The sequence below is a fragment of the Prionailurus viverrinus genome, chromosome D1 (assembly GCF_022837055.1).
Source record: "Prionailurus viverrinus isolate Anna chromosome D1, UM_Priviv_1.0, whole genome shotgun sequence".
Lineage (NCBI taxonomy): Eukaryota > Metazoa > Chordata > Mammalia > Carnivora > Felidae > Prionailurus > Prionailurus viverrinus.
In genome coordinates, this window is record NC_062570.1 from 39,459,647 (window position 1) to 39,473,924 (window position 14,278).

At 51.7% G+C, this 14,278-nt stretch overlaps 1 protein-coding gene across 1 annotated transcript; it reads left to right on the forward strand.

Moving 5' to 3' along the window:
* Positions 1–981: 981 nt before the first annotated feature.
* Positions 982–14,064, forward strand: GPR83 (G protein-coupled receptor 83). Its single transcript, XM_047876708.1, has 4 exons — positions 982–1,365; positions 5,674–5,799; positions 8,060–8,193; positions 11,077–14,064. The coding sequence occupies exons 1-4, from the start codon at positions 982–984 to the stop codon at positions 11,699–11,701; spliced, it is 1,269 nt and encodes a 422-aa protein (XP_047732664.1). The 3' UTR covers positions 11,702–14,064.
* Positions 14,065–14,278: the final 214 nt, after the last annotated feature.

The window sequence follows — 14,278 nt, forward strand, 5'->3', positions numbered from 1 at the left end:
ACCCGTCTGGGGTGACTAGGAGAGATTGCACAGTAGGAATGAAAACGGGTGAGCGAGAGATCAAGATTTCCTGTAAAGTAGGCAGAGAACAAAACGCGTGGATAATCTCCCTTACGACAGCTTCAAAACCTACTTATTATTCCTTTGATTCTCTGATCCTGGCAGAAGAGTGTCCTGCTTTGAAGGTTTTCTTTGGAAAACCAAGCCCCCCACCCCCCTCCGCCCCACACTGTTTTAAGAACCGTAAGGAAACAAAACGTCCAGCAAGTCCGAAGTGGGGTCAGTGAGGGGGCTTGGAGAAACCCTAATGACATCTATGGCATCGCTCGCCTGTGTCCCCAGCACTGCCGGACTGGGATCCACCGCAGGGCTGACGCTCTGACGGAAACAGGTGGAAGGCACCCGAGTCTCTGCGCGGGGAGCAGCCTGGGGCCGGCAGACCCAGCTTGACCGCCTGCCGCGCCCACCCCCCCCGGCCCCCCACCCCCCGCCGCGGGCGTCTTCCGCCCGCCCGCCTGCTCCCTTGGCCGTAGCTAGGCTGAGGCGGGATGGAAGGGCGAGTGTGACTTAGGAAAAGCCCTGCGAACCGGGCGGAGTTTCGCTCCCGGCGTGGGAGCGGGCGGAGTGCGCGCGGCGGGGAAAGAGGCTCGGAAGCCGGGCGGAGTTGCATTCCCGGCGTGGGAGCGGGCGGGGTGGGGGGGCGCCGGCAAGCCAGCGGGCGAACGCGCGCCGGGGAGAGCGCCGCGGAAGCCCCGCGGAGTTGCGTTCCCGCAGAGGCGGCCGGCCGGGCGGAGCGGGCGCGCGTCACCGCAGCCGGAGCCGGAGCGGAAGCCCGAGCCCGAGCCCGAGCCGCCCGAGAGGCGGAGGCGCCCGCGCGCTCGCGGCCGGGTGGGCGCAGCGCCGGCGAAGTGCGGCCAGCGGCCCCGCGCGCTCCCCTCCGGGCGGGCGTGGGCGCGGGCGCGGCGCTGGGGCTGCTGCGGGATGGGCCCGCGCGGGGTGCTGCTCTGCCTGCTCCCGCTGGTGCGAGCCGCCGAGCGCCCCGAGGGCCGGGCCGACGAGCCGGGCCTGGAGGCGGCCCTGGCCGTGCCCAACGCCTCGCACTTCTTCTGGAGCAACTACACCTTCTCCGACTGGCAGAACTTTGTGGGCCGGAGGCGCTACGGGGCCGAGTCCCAGAACCCCACGGTGAAAGCCCTGCTCATCGTGGCTTACTCCTTCATCATCGTCTTCTCGCTCTTCGGCAACGTGCTGGTGTGTCATGTCATCTTCAAGAACCAGCGGATGCACTCGGCCACCAGCCTCTTCATCGTCAACCTGGCGGTCGCCGACATCATGATCACGCTGCTCAACACGCCCTTCACCTTGGTGAGGCCCCGGCTCCCGCCCGCCCGCCCGCCGTGGCGGGCTCGGCTCTCCTTCCCCCAAGCCCTCCGCTCCCCTCCCGCCCCGTTGCCCCAGCCCCTCTCCTCCTCCGCGCTTCCTGGGTCCCGCTGGCTGGCTGCGCCTTTCCAGCTCCTTCCCCCTCTGTCCTCTCAGCTCCCCTCTCAACTCTCTCCACTTCGTAGACTTTCTGTCCCTCTCCGTTTTCTTTGTGGCTTCGTCTTTTTCCCTCCCTGTGACTGTCGTTCTGTCTGTTCCTCCATCTGGGTCTCTACCCTCCCTTTTCCCTCCCTTGCTTCCGTCCTTCTTCCTTTTCTCGGTCTCTTCCCCTCTCGGTCTCTGTCTCATCACCTGCAGCTGGGGGCCATGGGGTCAATGATTGGAGTGTCTGCGCTCAGCCGGGAGCAAATGACCATTTCCTACTTAATGGCAGTGCACGTGGGCCTATTTGATCGTCAAGCAGTAAATCGAAGCTTCTGGAAACGTTGGCAGAGATTGTTAGGTCACCCCCCACCCCCGAAATCCAGTGCATTAAATGCTGTCTCACACCCCCACCCTAGGAGACTGCTTTGTGCCACAGCCGATATGTGGCACAGTTGCTAATTGTTCATGGAAACTTAAGTGTGTTTTCCTAGACCACTTATTTAAATCGTGTTTCTCTTTTGTGGTTTGACAGTGAGGCTGTGTAGGCAGTGTGTGTTGGGGAAGAGATGGGAATGAGGTGGGCTTGGGGTCCAGGAATAGGCCGGGGGCACGTGCCCATCGTGGCAGATGTGGCTCCCGTCCCCAAACCTTGGCTGCTCAGCGTTAGTGGTGTCATTTCTGCCCCTCTGTGACTTGGGAGCCTGGTGTTCATGGGTGGTTTGGGACCGTGAGGCCGATGACTGAGCAATCTACTGACAGTTACCCCTTATGTTGCTGCAGCATGAGTGTTACATTTTTTCACCTTATGGAATAACCTTACCGTTATTTGAGTTACTACCAAAACAGTGTCTGTTCGTACCTTGCTCTCTGTCTCTCACACATATACACACACGCAACCAGCAATAATAGACAAGCCAGAAGAGGGTGAACTCCCACAAATCCATCCACCTGCATGCACGTCCTTCTAAACCTCACATTTTAAAACTACGTTCTACCTTTGTCCTCACAAGAATATTACGTTTTGCAGATGAGGAAACTAAGGCACACAGAGGTTCAATCCCTTGTCCAGGGTCACTTAGCTAGTAATTGGCCGAGCCACGATGAGAATTACTTTCCTGACTCAAGTCAGAGGTCTGTCCACTAAGCCACCTAGCGCTGGGGGTGGTGGGTGAGGAGGGCTTCTTGGACCATGCTAAGCTTCCACTATTCTGAAACATGGATTTTTCCTGCTCTCCTGCCAGTTTATATTCTCTAGCCAAGGACAAAAGGGCTTTCAAATACCAGGCCCCACCCTGCCAAGGTAACTGCCTCTTACCTTGAAGCATGAGATTGTGTATCTCTGGCTCTCCTTGGTTGCCCCTGCCCCCTTGGTGTCTATCCTGACCATCTGCAATGCTAGGGTTGTGCTGGGACACCCAGGATGAGAACTGGCCCCGGGTCATGGCCCCTGTGCTACTGCTCAGAGCAGTATGCACAGAAGAGGCTGGGGGATGGGAGAGAGAAACCGTGAACCCCACGCTAGGCTGTGGCTGGGGCCTCACAAATCCAGCCTTGGATGATCTCCTGCAAGAGAGGAGGATCAGAGTCCTGAGAACCCAGCACTCCTCTAAGATAATCCAAAGCGGCCTGGCCTTGAACCTGACCCGTGTAACTACCCCAATCTGAATTCCTGTCAGAGCTTACAAGGTGCTGGCAAGCAGGGAGAATGAAACGGTTGAGGGGGAGGATCTTCTAAGCCCTCACACTCCTACGTAATGGCAGTGCACGTGGGCCTACTTGATAGTCAAGCAGTAAATCGAAGCTTCTGGAAATGTTAGAGATCATTAGGTCACCCCCCACCCACGAAATCCAGTCCATTCAATGCCCCCCCACGCCCTCCCTAGGACACTGCTCTGTGCCACAGCTGATGTATCAATTGCTAATTGACTAGGTAAGGCATCCTGCCTTCCAGCTAGTTGGTGACAGTATTCTTGCAACCTGGTTTCCTTTTCTGTTCACTTTACACACGACAGCGAGCATGAAGCCCAGCCCTGGTCATTGAGAGAAGAGCAAACAGGTACTTACAATTCCCATGGCAGAGACACGTATGGAGTGCTGTGGAGCCCGGAGGAGAGAATCATTTATTCTGTCCTGCCAGGGTCAAATGAGAGAGTCAAAGGAGACTGTGCAAAGAACGTGACATTTCAAAGGGCCTGGAAGAGCAGGAATTTCCCAGGTCAAGATGAACGCTCAATGCAGACAGAGGGACCTGGAGAACAAAGGGCTTCAGAGTTCATGGTGTGTTGAGGGAATGTTGAGAGGCTTCATGTAGCTGCAGCAACGAGGCAGGAAGCACGGTGGGAGGAACGGAGAGGAACAGGGGGTGGGGGGTGGGGACAAGTGCAGGTGGGCCAGAGAGGAAGGCTGGGGCCAGCTTGTGAATGGGCCTGGAGACTCCTAAGGCATCTGGCTCTGTCCTGAGGGCCAGGATGATTCTAAGCAGGAAGGTGACAGTCATCTGATTTTTGGTTAAGAAAAATCCCATCAGCAGAGTGAAGGCTGAATGACAAGTGGACAAGACCGGAGGGCAAGGGTAGCAGCTGGGAGGCTGTAAAGGTCCAGGTGAGAGACGAGGGCCACGACTTTGGGATGAGAGGGGCACCGGTTGACTTTGCAACGTACTGGATGTGGGAGGAACTAAGGACTTCTAGCTCTGTAATGTTCCCAGACTGCTCAGAAGCCCCGTGTGGCTGCCACCTGCCAGCCTCACAGAGAATGAAGCTGCTGTCCTAGCGACACGATCCATGTCTCCTGACTCTCACCCTCCAGCCCAACCATCCCACTCCTCTTTCCTCAAATAGGTCCTGGGATTTCTGACTCAGCGCCAAGCCCTTTGTTCTTACTGCCACAAGTACAAATGCCACGTATTCTTAAAGCTCGTCTCCGATGCCTCATGTGTCATAACGAGGGTAGTGGAGGGCGTATTTACTAGTGTTTGAGGCCCTGCCGCACCTACTTTACACGCGTCATCTCTCCTCTGATTTTCCTAACAACCATGTGAAGACCATTAGCTGCATTTTACAGATGGGGGCAGCGGTGCTTGTGGAGCCCAAGGGCCTTGCCCCGGGTGACTTTGCTGGCCCCCACTACATGATCTTCTTTCTGTCGGACTGACTTGCTCTAGATCTTTATCATTTTTCCCCTCTACCTCAGCCGGCTCCGTTCCCACCCTGCGGCCCCGAAGCCCTCTGTCTGGGCCTTCTGTGGGCACTGAATACTGTCTTTCTTGCATCCGGAGGTGCCTGGGTCCTCTACCCAGACCGGAAGCTCCTTGTTCAGAATCGGTGCTTGATGTTTCTTGGGCGTGGGCATCACTCACAGGAGCTGCCCAGGCACTGATTGAGTGGGCAAGTAGCCATGGATGATGTGGGGTGAGGCCTAGGCCTGCTCCGAGGGCCCCACGCTGTCCTGCAGCTTGCCATTCTCCCGCTCTGCCCCACCCCCACCCCTCCAGGCCCCTCAGGCCCCTTCCCAGATGATGTTGTAAGGCCTGCTTAGTCAACATTAGAGAGCACAGCCTACACGCTATGTTGTGATTTTTCATGTGGGTCTCCCCCATTAGTCTGAACTCATGTGGACTGAGAATGGATTTTATTATTACCATAAAAATAGCTACTATTTATTTCTAAGAATATCTCTCTACCAATCTGCCAGACGTTGTGTTCCACCCTTTATAGATTTTTAAAACCTTAATCCATGTAATAAGCCTACAAGGTAGAAGTTTTTAAGCACCCCCCCTTTTTTTTTTTTTTTTTTACAAATGAGGAAACTGAGGTTCAGAGAGATTATACACACCTTGCCCAAGGTCATATAGCTTCAAACTGTTAGAGGTGGGAAGTCCAACTGCAAGGCCCACGTATTCCCACGCCCTCCTGGCACCTAACAAGGCTTGGCCCCGGCGGTATGATCAGGTTTTGTTGAATCGAATGATTGGAAATGAGTCATGCTGGAGAAAGTCACGTGTGATGCACAATTTAGTAGTGTAGAATGGAAGAAGAGAGGAGCCGGAAGATGCCTCCCAAGGGATGCTCCTCAGAGGCCACGGATGGGGGTAGGGGTGTCAGGGTCAAGGCCCTGTTTGTCTTCTGACCTCTGTGGGCTGGTTTCCAGGTCCGCTTTGTGAACAGCACATGGGTGTTCGGGAAAGGCATGTGCCACGTCAGCCGCTTTGCCCAGTACTGCTCTCTGCACGTCTCAGCACTGACGTTGACGGCCATTGCTGTGGACCGCCACCAGGTGAGGGCACCTACCCCCAACACCCGGTCCTTCCCTCTCCGGCTTTGCTTTCCGGGGAGCTGCAGGGGCCCTCGAGACAGTATTTTAGCACAGTTTTCAATAAGCGTATCTGTCTTCTTATTGACTAATATGAGCACTTAGATGAGGCGCTTTAAAACGTTTGTGCTAAGTGCCACAAAAAGTTATTCCCAGTTTGTTGTTCTAACAAAGGCTCATCGCTTATATTTTGTGTCACAGAAATTAACGAGCTTGTGTGGGGGTGGGGGAGAAAAGCCAACCCGAAAATCACAGTTGAAAAGAGATCGGCACATCGTTGCAGGTCAGAGACGAGGGGGATGGAGCCCCCGGGGCCCAAGTTGTTGAGGAGGAAAACAAGCTAGGGTGCCATGTGGCGGGAGCAGGCAGCCACTGCCCTGCCCCACCAGAGGCACATGGTGGGTATGGTAAAGGAAATCAAAGAGGACTCTGTCCGGGAAGAGGATGGCTCCCTGCCAAGCACCTTGCATGTGCTAACTCTGTAAATCCATGGTGTATACTAGGTCTATGCCGCATCAAGGAATGGAAGCTCAGAAGAGGGCATGGGTAGCCCTCCTGAGATCACATGCCTGGTGAATGATGAGGCCAGGATTAGCACTGAGGTCTGTCTGGCTTCATACCTCTGCCCTGATCATGAGGCCGCCCTACTCTGAGAAGGCTCAAGGTGGCCAATATCATAAGGGCCAGCAGGACAGAGAGAGGAAGAATTTATTCTGAGTAGCTGCAAGAGGTGCAAAGGAGAGGAGGCCTCAAAGATGCAGACTCAAAGGTGCAGCTCAGTAGGAGAAAGAATTTTCCAGCAGAACGAAGCTGCCGGGGTGGGGGGTGGGGGGCGGGTAGTGAGTTTCATTTCCCCAGCCATTTTTAAGCAAGGTCTGGATGACACTTGATAGGGATGTTTTAGAGGACGTTCGTTTTCTGGTAGGGAATTGGATTTGGCAAACTTTGAGATCTCTTTAGCCCCGAAATTCCATCATTTTGGCATTTATATTGCAGATACTCTGGGCAAAGTCTGAAAAGGCTGCATGCTAATGTTTTCTGCCTTTTCTTAACCTTCTCCCCTAATTCAACAAGAGGGACTCTGGATTACTTCCACCTGGCCGATGCTTACCCCCACTTAACACAGCCTCACCGACAGTTGCCCTTTGGGCCAAAGGTGGGTCTGAGGAACAAGGGGGTTAAGTGCCAACACTGATCACGTTGCTGTGACATAAACCCCAACATGGGGCCTTTTCCCAAAGCAGTGAAATCTTTGAGTGATGTCTGGGGCCTCTGACCCAGGCTTTCACTGTCTTCAGCAACCCGAACAACGAGGGAGTCTGAGGGGCAAATATGGCAAAATCCAGAAGGGGGCTGTGCTGAGCAGCTTCTAAAACCTAGTCACTTCCTTTCATCAAATCTTGAAAGAACCTGGAGACAAAATTTGGGAAGACACAGCCAGAATGTCCACTGTGTCCTGGGATGACATCCTTAGGTGATGGCAGCTCTTGAGGACCTCTCTCCCTGACCCTGGATTCACCTGTCTCAGAATGCCTTTTTCAAGAAATAATGATCCTAATCTTAACATGAGGATGCCGTTGAGTTTCCAAATCTTTATTTAAACCTTTTAGCAGAATGGATTGTCCAACTGTAGTAATTCCAAAATGCCTTTCAGCTCAAAGCCTGTAACACAGGCTTTACTATAAGCGGTGGGAAAGCTGGACCCCACAATTTAGAAATAGCTTTTGTAAACAGTGTTGCGAACCCCCACATAAATGTCAGTGCAACTTCCCATGACAAATAGAGACTCCTCTGCAGGCTTGTCACCCCAGATCCTCTCAGAGCCCTCCATAACCCAAGGGGTCTAGAATCATGGCGGAATGAGATCGGATCCCAAGGTGGAGGCTGATTGTGGCTTGTTCCTCTGCTGGCCTTGTGGGTGTCATGCGAGCAGACCTCCTGCTTCACCCCTTCCCCATCCCCTCACTGCACTCTGGTTCTGCTACATATGACCTGTAAGAGGCATCTGAGCCACCTGGAGTCTCTGAGTCCAGACGATACCTTCTTTTTGCTTCTGGGGGTGGACCGTGGGGTGGTGCAGCCCAGGGGCTTAACACTGAATGAAGGGGTGCTTGTTTATAAATAGGACCTACCTGCCTTAGTGTGGCACGTGAGCTCCGTCATTGAGATTTGATCTGCTTCCAGACTTCTTCAGCCAGTGATGCACAGTTTGCTTGTTTTCCAGGTCATTATGCATCCATTAAAACCCCGGATCTCGATCACAAAAGGTGTCATCTACGTCACGGTCATCTGGACCATGGCTACGTTCTTTTCACTCCCACACGCCATCTGCCAGAAATTATTTACCTTCAAGTACAGGTGAGTTGGCTAGTCGGGAGCAGCTTGGGGACTCAGAGGGCCCTGACAGAGGGAAGTCTGAGCCCCCTCTGAGTCTGAGTTACCGGTATCTGCTGCACCCAGCACTTCTGTCTCCCATTCTCTTGCTTCCAAGTCTGGGTCCTATCTGTGGCATTTGTTCTGCTTTTCTTCACCTTTTCTTCTCAGCAACTTTAGCTCCCTCCTTATTCTCCACCCAGCTTGTCTGCGAGGTCAGGGCAGGAGCCAACAGCTTCTTTCACTGGGGACAGGTACTCACACAAACTGAGAATCAAAGTCACCCAGGCCTTGTTTAAAATGGCAACGTTTCCATTCTCTCGCACAACGTATAAATAAAGCACGCATGTGTCTGTGTGTCTGAGGCAGGATGCTCTATCTCCTACCTCCCATTCAGGTTTCTTTGTCCTGTGCTGTCGCAGAACAAGAATTTCCTGGTGTCCCTAGCACCTGACCTACTGTCTCCATATAATAGCCCCTCAATACATAATTACTGAATGGATGAACGAATGAGCAAGCTTAGAGTGATTTTCATCAGTTCGTACTTGTTTTAGAGGAGGTTCCTTAGAAATAGACCGTGAGATACAGATCGTGCTTAGGATTTTTTAAGGAAGTGCTCCCGGGAGTGATGGATAAGGGAGTGAGCAGGCAGGATAGCAAGAGACCAAGGGAGGGTGCAATGTTGGCATTGGAGGGATGTCAGGAGGAGCTACAGGCAGCAGCACAGGGGGCTCTAAGAGGAAAGATAACCCAGAGTTTGTTCAGCCTCGGGCCCAGGATGCTGGGCTGTCATATTCTGGGCTCCCTGCAGAAATCGAAAACTCCCAGCCACCTCTGGGTCTTAGTGGATCTGTAGGAAATGACTTTAGTGGTCCTACGGTAGTGCTAGGTCCCTACAATATCACAGGTGCCAGCTGCTTCTTGTGGGTTGGCTAGGAGCTAGCATCCTGGCACTCCAGACCAGTAGCCATGTGTGTCCTGCAATAACTATGTGCTGCTCCGCCTGAAACATACACTTCAAAACACACATTCCTATGACATAAGCAGGGTCAGGAGAACAAGCTTTGAAGGCTGATTACAACTACATTTGACCCCGAGCAACGCTAGTTTGGACTGTGTGGGTCCACTTCTGTGTGGATTTTTTCGATTAATATGGTACAGTACTGTAAGTGTATTTTCTCTTCCTTATGATTTTAATAGCATTTTCTTTTCCTTAGCTTGCTTTCTTGTAAGAACACAGTGTCATACACCTACAGAATGTGTATTAATCAACTGTTCATGTTATCGATATGACTTCCAGTCAATAGTAGGCTATTAGTAGTTAGATCTGGGGGTAGTCAAAAGTCATGCATGGGTTTTCAACGGCGCAGGGGTCGGTGCCCCTAACCTCCATGGGTCCCTCCAAGGGTCGACTGTAATTTACAAAGGCTTCTCCCTCCCCAAATTCTATGGTATCGGAACGAATCACATACCCAAATCTCCTAGCACTCAGACCCCCATCTGCCTTCACATATGGGGAGCTATTTTTTTTTTCTGCTAACGAAAGCAAAGAGAATTCTCTTTCTTTCAGTAGTGATGGCCATCAGCACATATAACAAGTGCACAAGCGACATAATGCGCTGAAGAAACAGCCATTTTGAGTTGCTGCCTAGACATTTTAACAGTATGACAACCCTTGTTCACACGCACAGTCTGGGCATTTAGATTGGGACTCAAGGTTAGGATTCCATCACAAGTTCCTGCCTTGCTTTTCCAGGTCACCATTTTTTTTTTAACATGTATTTTTGAGAGAGTACGAGCGGGGGAGGGGCAAAGAGAGAGAGGGAGACACAGAATCGGAAGCGGGCTCCAGGCTCCAAGCTGTCAGCACAGAGCCTGACTTGGGGTTTGAACTCACAGAGATCATGACCTGAGCCAAAGTCAGACACCTAACTGACTGAGCCACCCAGGTGCCCCCGGGTCACGTTTTAAAATGACCACTCAGAGGGGCACCTGGGTGGCTCAGTCAGTTGAGCATCCAACTCTTGATTTTGGCTCGGTTCATGATCCCAGTTCTGCATCAGGCTCTGCACTGAGTGTGGAGCTTGCTTATAAGTAATGGGTGCTTATAACCCTGCTCTCTATCTCCTGCTTGCTCATGACCTGGGACAGAGGACTGCCCTTCCCCTCAGCTCCTGGCGTCTCCATGCTGGGATTTGTAAGTAATATATCTGGTGACTTTACTTCCTTTGTGTGAGTGTATTCAAACTGCGCCTTCAATCAAAATGGCCCTAAGGTTTTCACTTCCCCAAAGTGGGAGCTTGGACACCAAGGGTGATACTGGCCAGCCCTGTGTGGGTGATTTGTGCCCCCTCTTTCAGGGGGTCATAGTCTGCCTAGTCTCAACACATCAGCTCTAGGGTTTCTTCAAGGAGGACTGGGTACATTCCATGGAAAATAGATACTTGTTACACGAATGGCTGAAGGTGTGTTCGTTCGGGCTTTGCCGCTCACATTCCCAAGATCCATCATTTCTTTGCCCCATCCCTTAGTTCCCCTCTGGAATGGAGGAATTCCAATGTTTCCTGAGCACATTGTGCTCTCAGGATGAGTTAGTTCTAAGACTAGGAATGCCAGTGTTGTATTCATTCATTGAACAGATATTTACTGGGTCTCTGTTATAGGCTAGAAATTATATAAGTTTAAGATAACACAGAGAGAGCAGGTGTTTTCCTTGTCTTTATAAAACCCCCAATCTAGTGGGAGAGCCAGAATGTTGGGACGAGGCCTTTCCACACTAATGGCACACCCTTCCTCTCTCTTCCTCTCTCTGTGCCTCCCTCTGTCTCTATCTCTGTTTCTCTGTCTCCCTCTCTCCCCTGTCATCAGCGAGGACGTTGTCCGCTCCCTGTGCCTGCCAGACTTCCCTGAGCCAGCTGACCTTTTCTGGAAGTATCTGGACTTGGCCACCTTCATCCTGCTTTATATCCTACCCCTCCTCATCATCTCCGTGGCCTATGCCCGCGTGGCCAAGAAGCTGTGGATGTGCAACACGATCGGCGATGTGACCACGGAGCAGTACCTGGCCCTGCGGCGCAAGAAGAAGAAGACCATGAAGATGCTGATGTTAGTGGTGGTCCTCTTTGCCCTCTGCTGGTTCCCCCTCAACTGCTATGTCCTCCTCCTGTCCAGCAAGGTCATCCACACCAACAACGCCCTCTACTTCGCCTTCCACTGGTTTGCCATGAGCAGCACTTGCTACAACCCCTTCATCTACTGCTGGCTCAACGAGAACTTCAGGGTCGAGCTGAAGGCATTACTGAGCATGTGCCAAAGGCTGCCCAAGCCCCAGGAGGAAAGGCCACCCTCCCCAGTCCCTTCCTTCAGGGTGGCTTGGACAGAGAAGAGCAGTGGCCGGAGGGCTCCGCTAGCCAACATCCTCCTGCCCTCCTCCCAACTGCAGTCTGGGAAGACAGACCTGTCTTCTGTGGAGCCCATTGTGGCAGTGAGTTAGGGGAGAGTGAGAAGAGGCAGGGGGCGAGCTCTCTCTCCAGCTGAGGCTGGGGAAGGGCCTGAGGACAGAGACTGGAAAAGAAGCCTGTCCTCATACCCATGGCCCTCACAGTGCTAAAAACAAGGTCCTACAGAAGCCATGGGAGTCTTCATTTCCCAGGAAGCTCTGTCTAGCCTTCTACCCCATTTGGTGTGAAAACTAAAAGGCAACACCCAATTAGACATGTGTTTGTGAATTCCTGTCCAAGAAATGCTGCAAAGCATATCACCTGGGTTCCCTGAGCCAGAGAACCCAGAGAAGCTGCAGCCCACATGAGGGCTGAGTCAGCTGCCTGACAATACTCCCTACCATGGAACATCCGCAAAGGACACCTGAGTCATACTTGGGGTGTGGCTGACCCAGATGCACAGAACTCTGCTTGAAAAAGGTTCATGCCAGCAAAAGGTGAGTGAGCCAGAGATGCCACGTTTTTTTTTGCCTCACTTCCCAAAGTCCTGGGCCAGGATGAATCACAGCCGTGTGGTGGCTGGCTTGGATACATGACAAGACAGGGCCAATTCAGTCCCTGAAAGCAAAGAGAAATTACTGAGTTCTCTTAAAGAATTATTATTATAAAACTTCGGAAAATTTAGAAAAGCACAAAGAAGAAAACAAAAATCACCCCGTTCTCCCACCAATTGTGATGAGTTTTGTTAACGTGCTGTGGATTCACTTGCAACTTTTTTCCTTTGTGTGTCTGTGCGCATGCGTGTGTGCATGTGTGTGCATGGGCTTTTCATTCCGTTCTGAATTACACTTTTCCATGTAGAGATAAGCAAGAAACAGGGCATAGCAGGGAACTTCTGAGCCCCTCTCCCAGGAACAGTGTCCACGGGAAGAGTTGGAAGAAGAGGTGGGAGAGGAACACAAGGAGAAGGCTGTCAAAGCCAACAGACTGCCGTCCTCCTGTACCCAGCGGTGGGAAAGACCCAGATGAAGTACCTCTTCTCAGATGGCGGCCATCGTGATGAGCCAGGGAACAAAACTCATCCAAGGAGGCATAATTCCTTCTCCTTTGCACTCACATAGAACAAGAGGTGGTAAAAACACTGCCCTGCTTTTACAGGAGATGATGGAGCAGTCTTTCCAACATGTCAGAAATAATTGTACTTAGACACTTCATCCTTGCAAGCTGTCTAGACAGGCCACTTCTCTGTGTTGTCTAAATAATAAGGCTTCTTCACGCCAGTTCCCTGAAGACAACTCACTTGTCAACATCACCCTAGTGGCTCACGTGTCACTTACAGAAACCTACGACATTGTGATGGTCTTTAAGGACTCAACATGCCAGAGAAATATCATTCCAGAGACTGTTTTCATCATCGTTCATCTGGTCTTGAGTGACTCACTAGGTCACCCGGAAGACAAAGGCAGAATAGTGCTTAATTCACCCACCCTAAGCAATTGCCATTCTCACACTGGTTTTAGGTTCCTTTCTAACACCAAATAGACTTGAAAGCAAATATGGATATGCAGCTGAGTAGAAAACTGAGGTTTGGGGAGAAGGGCTTTATCCAAGGTTTACTTAGATCTCTTGGCTGTTAAGTGAAATTGAACTCGGTCTTATCATCTGCTTTCCTATAATGAGACATGGGAGTTCATTATACTAGTCTATTTATGAGAATGAGTGAAATGTTTGACTTCCATGGGACAGAGAGGCTTCTAAGCCCGTATGGATCCCAAGATGGATTTTTCAGGCCAAATGGCTCCCATGCCTGTGCCTCCTGTCTCTGTGATGTCAAGAAGTAGCTAATCGTTTCATCCTAATGCTGCCATAGAAATTCTTTGAACTAGAAAGAGAATAGGTAGCAAGACTACAGATAATTGGTCCTGCTCTGGGATCATGGGGAGAGCTTTGCTTTGCTCCTCTCTGAGGGAATCTAGAAATACTGCCGGGGCACCTGGGTGGCTCAGTCAGTTAAGCGTCTGACTTCGGCTCAGGTCATGATCTCACAGTTCGTGGGTTCGAGCCCCGCGTTGGGCTCTGTGCTGCCAGCTCAGAGCCTGGAGCCTGCTTCGGATTCTGTGTCTCCCTCTCTCTCTCTGTCCCCCCCCCCCCCCCCCCCCGCTCACACTCTGTCTCTCTCTGTCTCTCAAAAATAAATAAATGTAAAAAAAATTTTTAGAAATACTGCCAAGTCAGAGAAGGCCCTTCCCTGGAGGAAGACTCACAGATGGCCCATAGGTCCGGGTCTCCTGTCAGTACCTTGTCTTCCCCATTCCCCTTGTTCCCTGTGTGCCTCAGAGCAAACAGCGATTTGTATTTGTGAATGTGAAATTTGTAGGACTTGAGCCTTTCCAGTGTGCCGTAATGAGTACTTTATTGTAATTGCTCCGCTCTCAATAAAATATATTTGGGGTGCATGGACTATGTTTCTTGGACTTCTGATTAAACTACAGCTGGTAACCTTTAAAATGGGGATCTGTGCAAAATTACGAAGAGAGCGTGAAGATCATCTGCCCACATCCCTGCATTTCACAACTGAGGAAGTGCCACCATGCTTTGGCTAGGGTAAATAGCCAGCTGAAAACCTCTCA

Excerpts from the sequence above, each read along its gene's own strand:
- GPR83 (XM_047876708.1), top strand. The coding sequence starts at position 982 with ATGGGCCCGCGCGGGGTGCTGCTCTGCCTGCTCCCGCTGGTGCGAGCC. Across the intron at positions 1,366-5,673 it reads TCAACACGCCCTTCACCTTG|GTCCGCTTTGTGAACAGCAC; the intron begins GTGAGGCCCCGG and ends GCTGGTTTCCAG. Across the intron at positions 5,800-8,059 it reads TTGCTGTGGACCGCCACCAG|GTCATTATGCATCCATTAAA; the intron begins GTGAGGGCACCT and ends CTTGTTTTCCAG.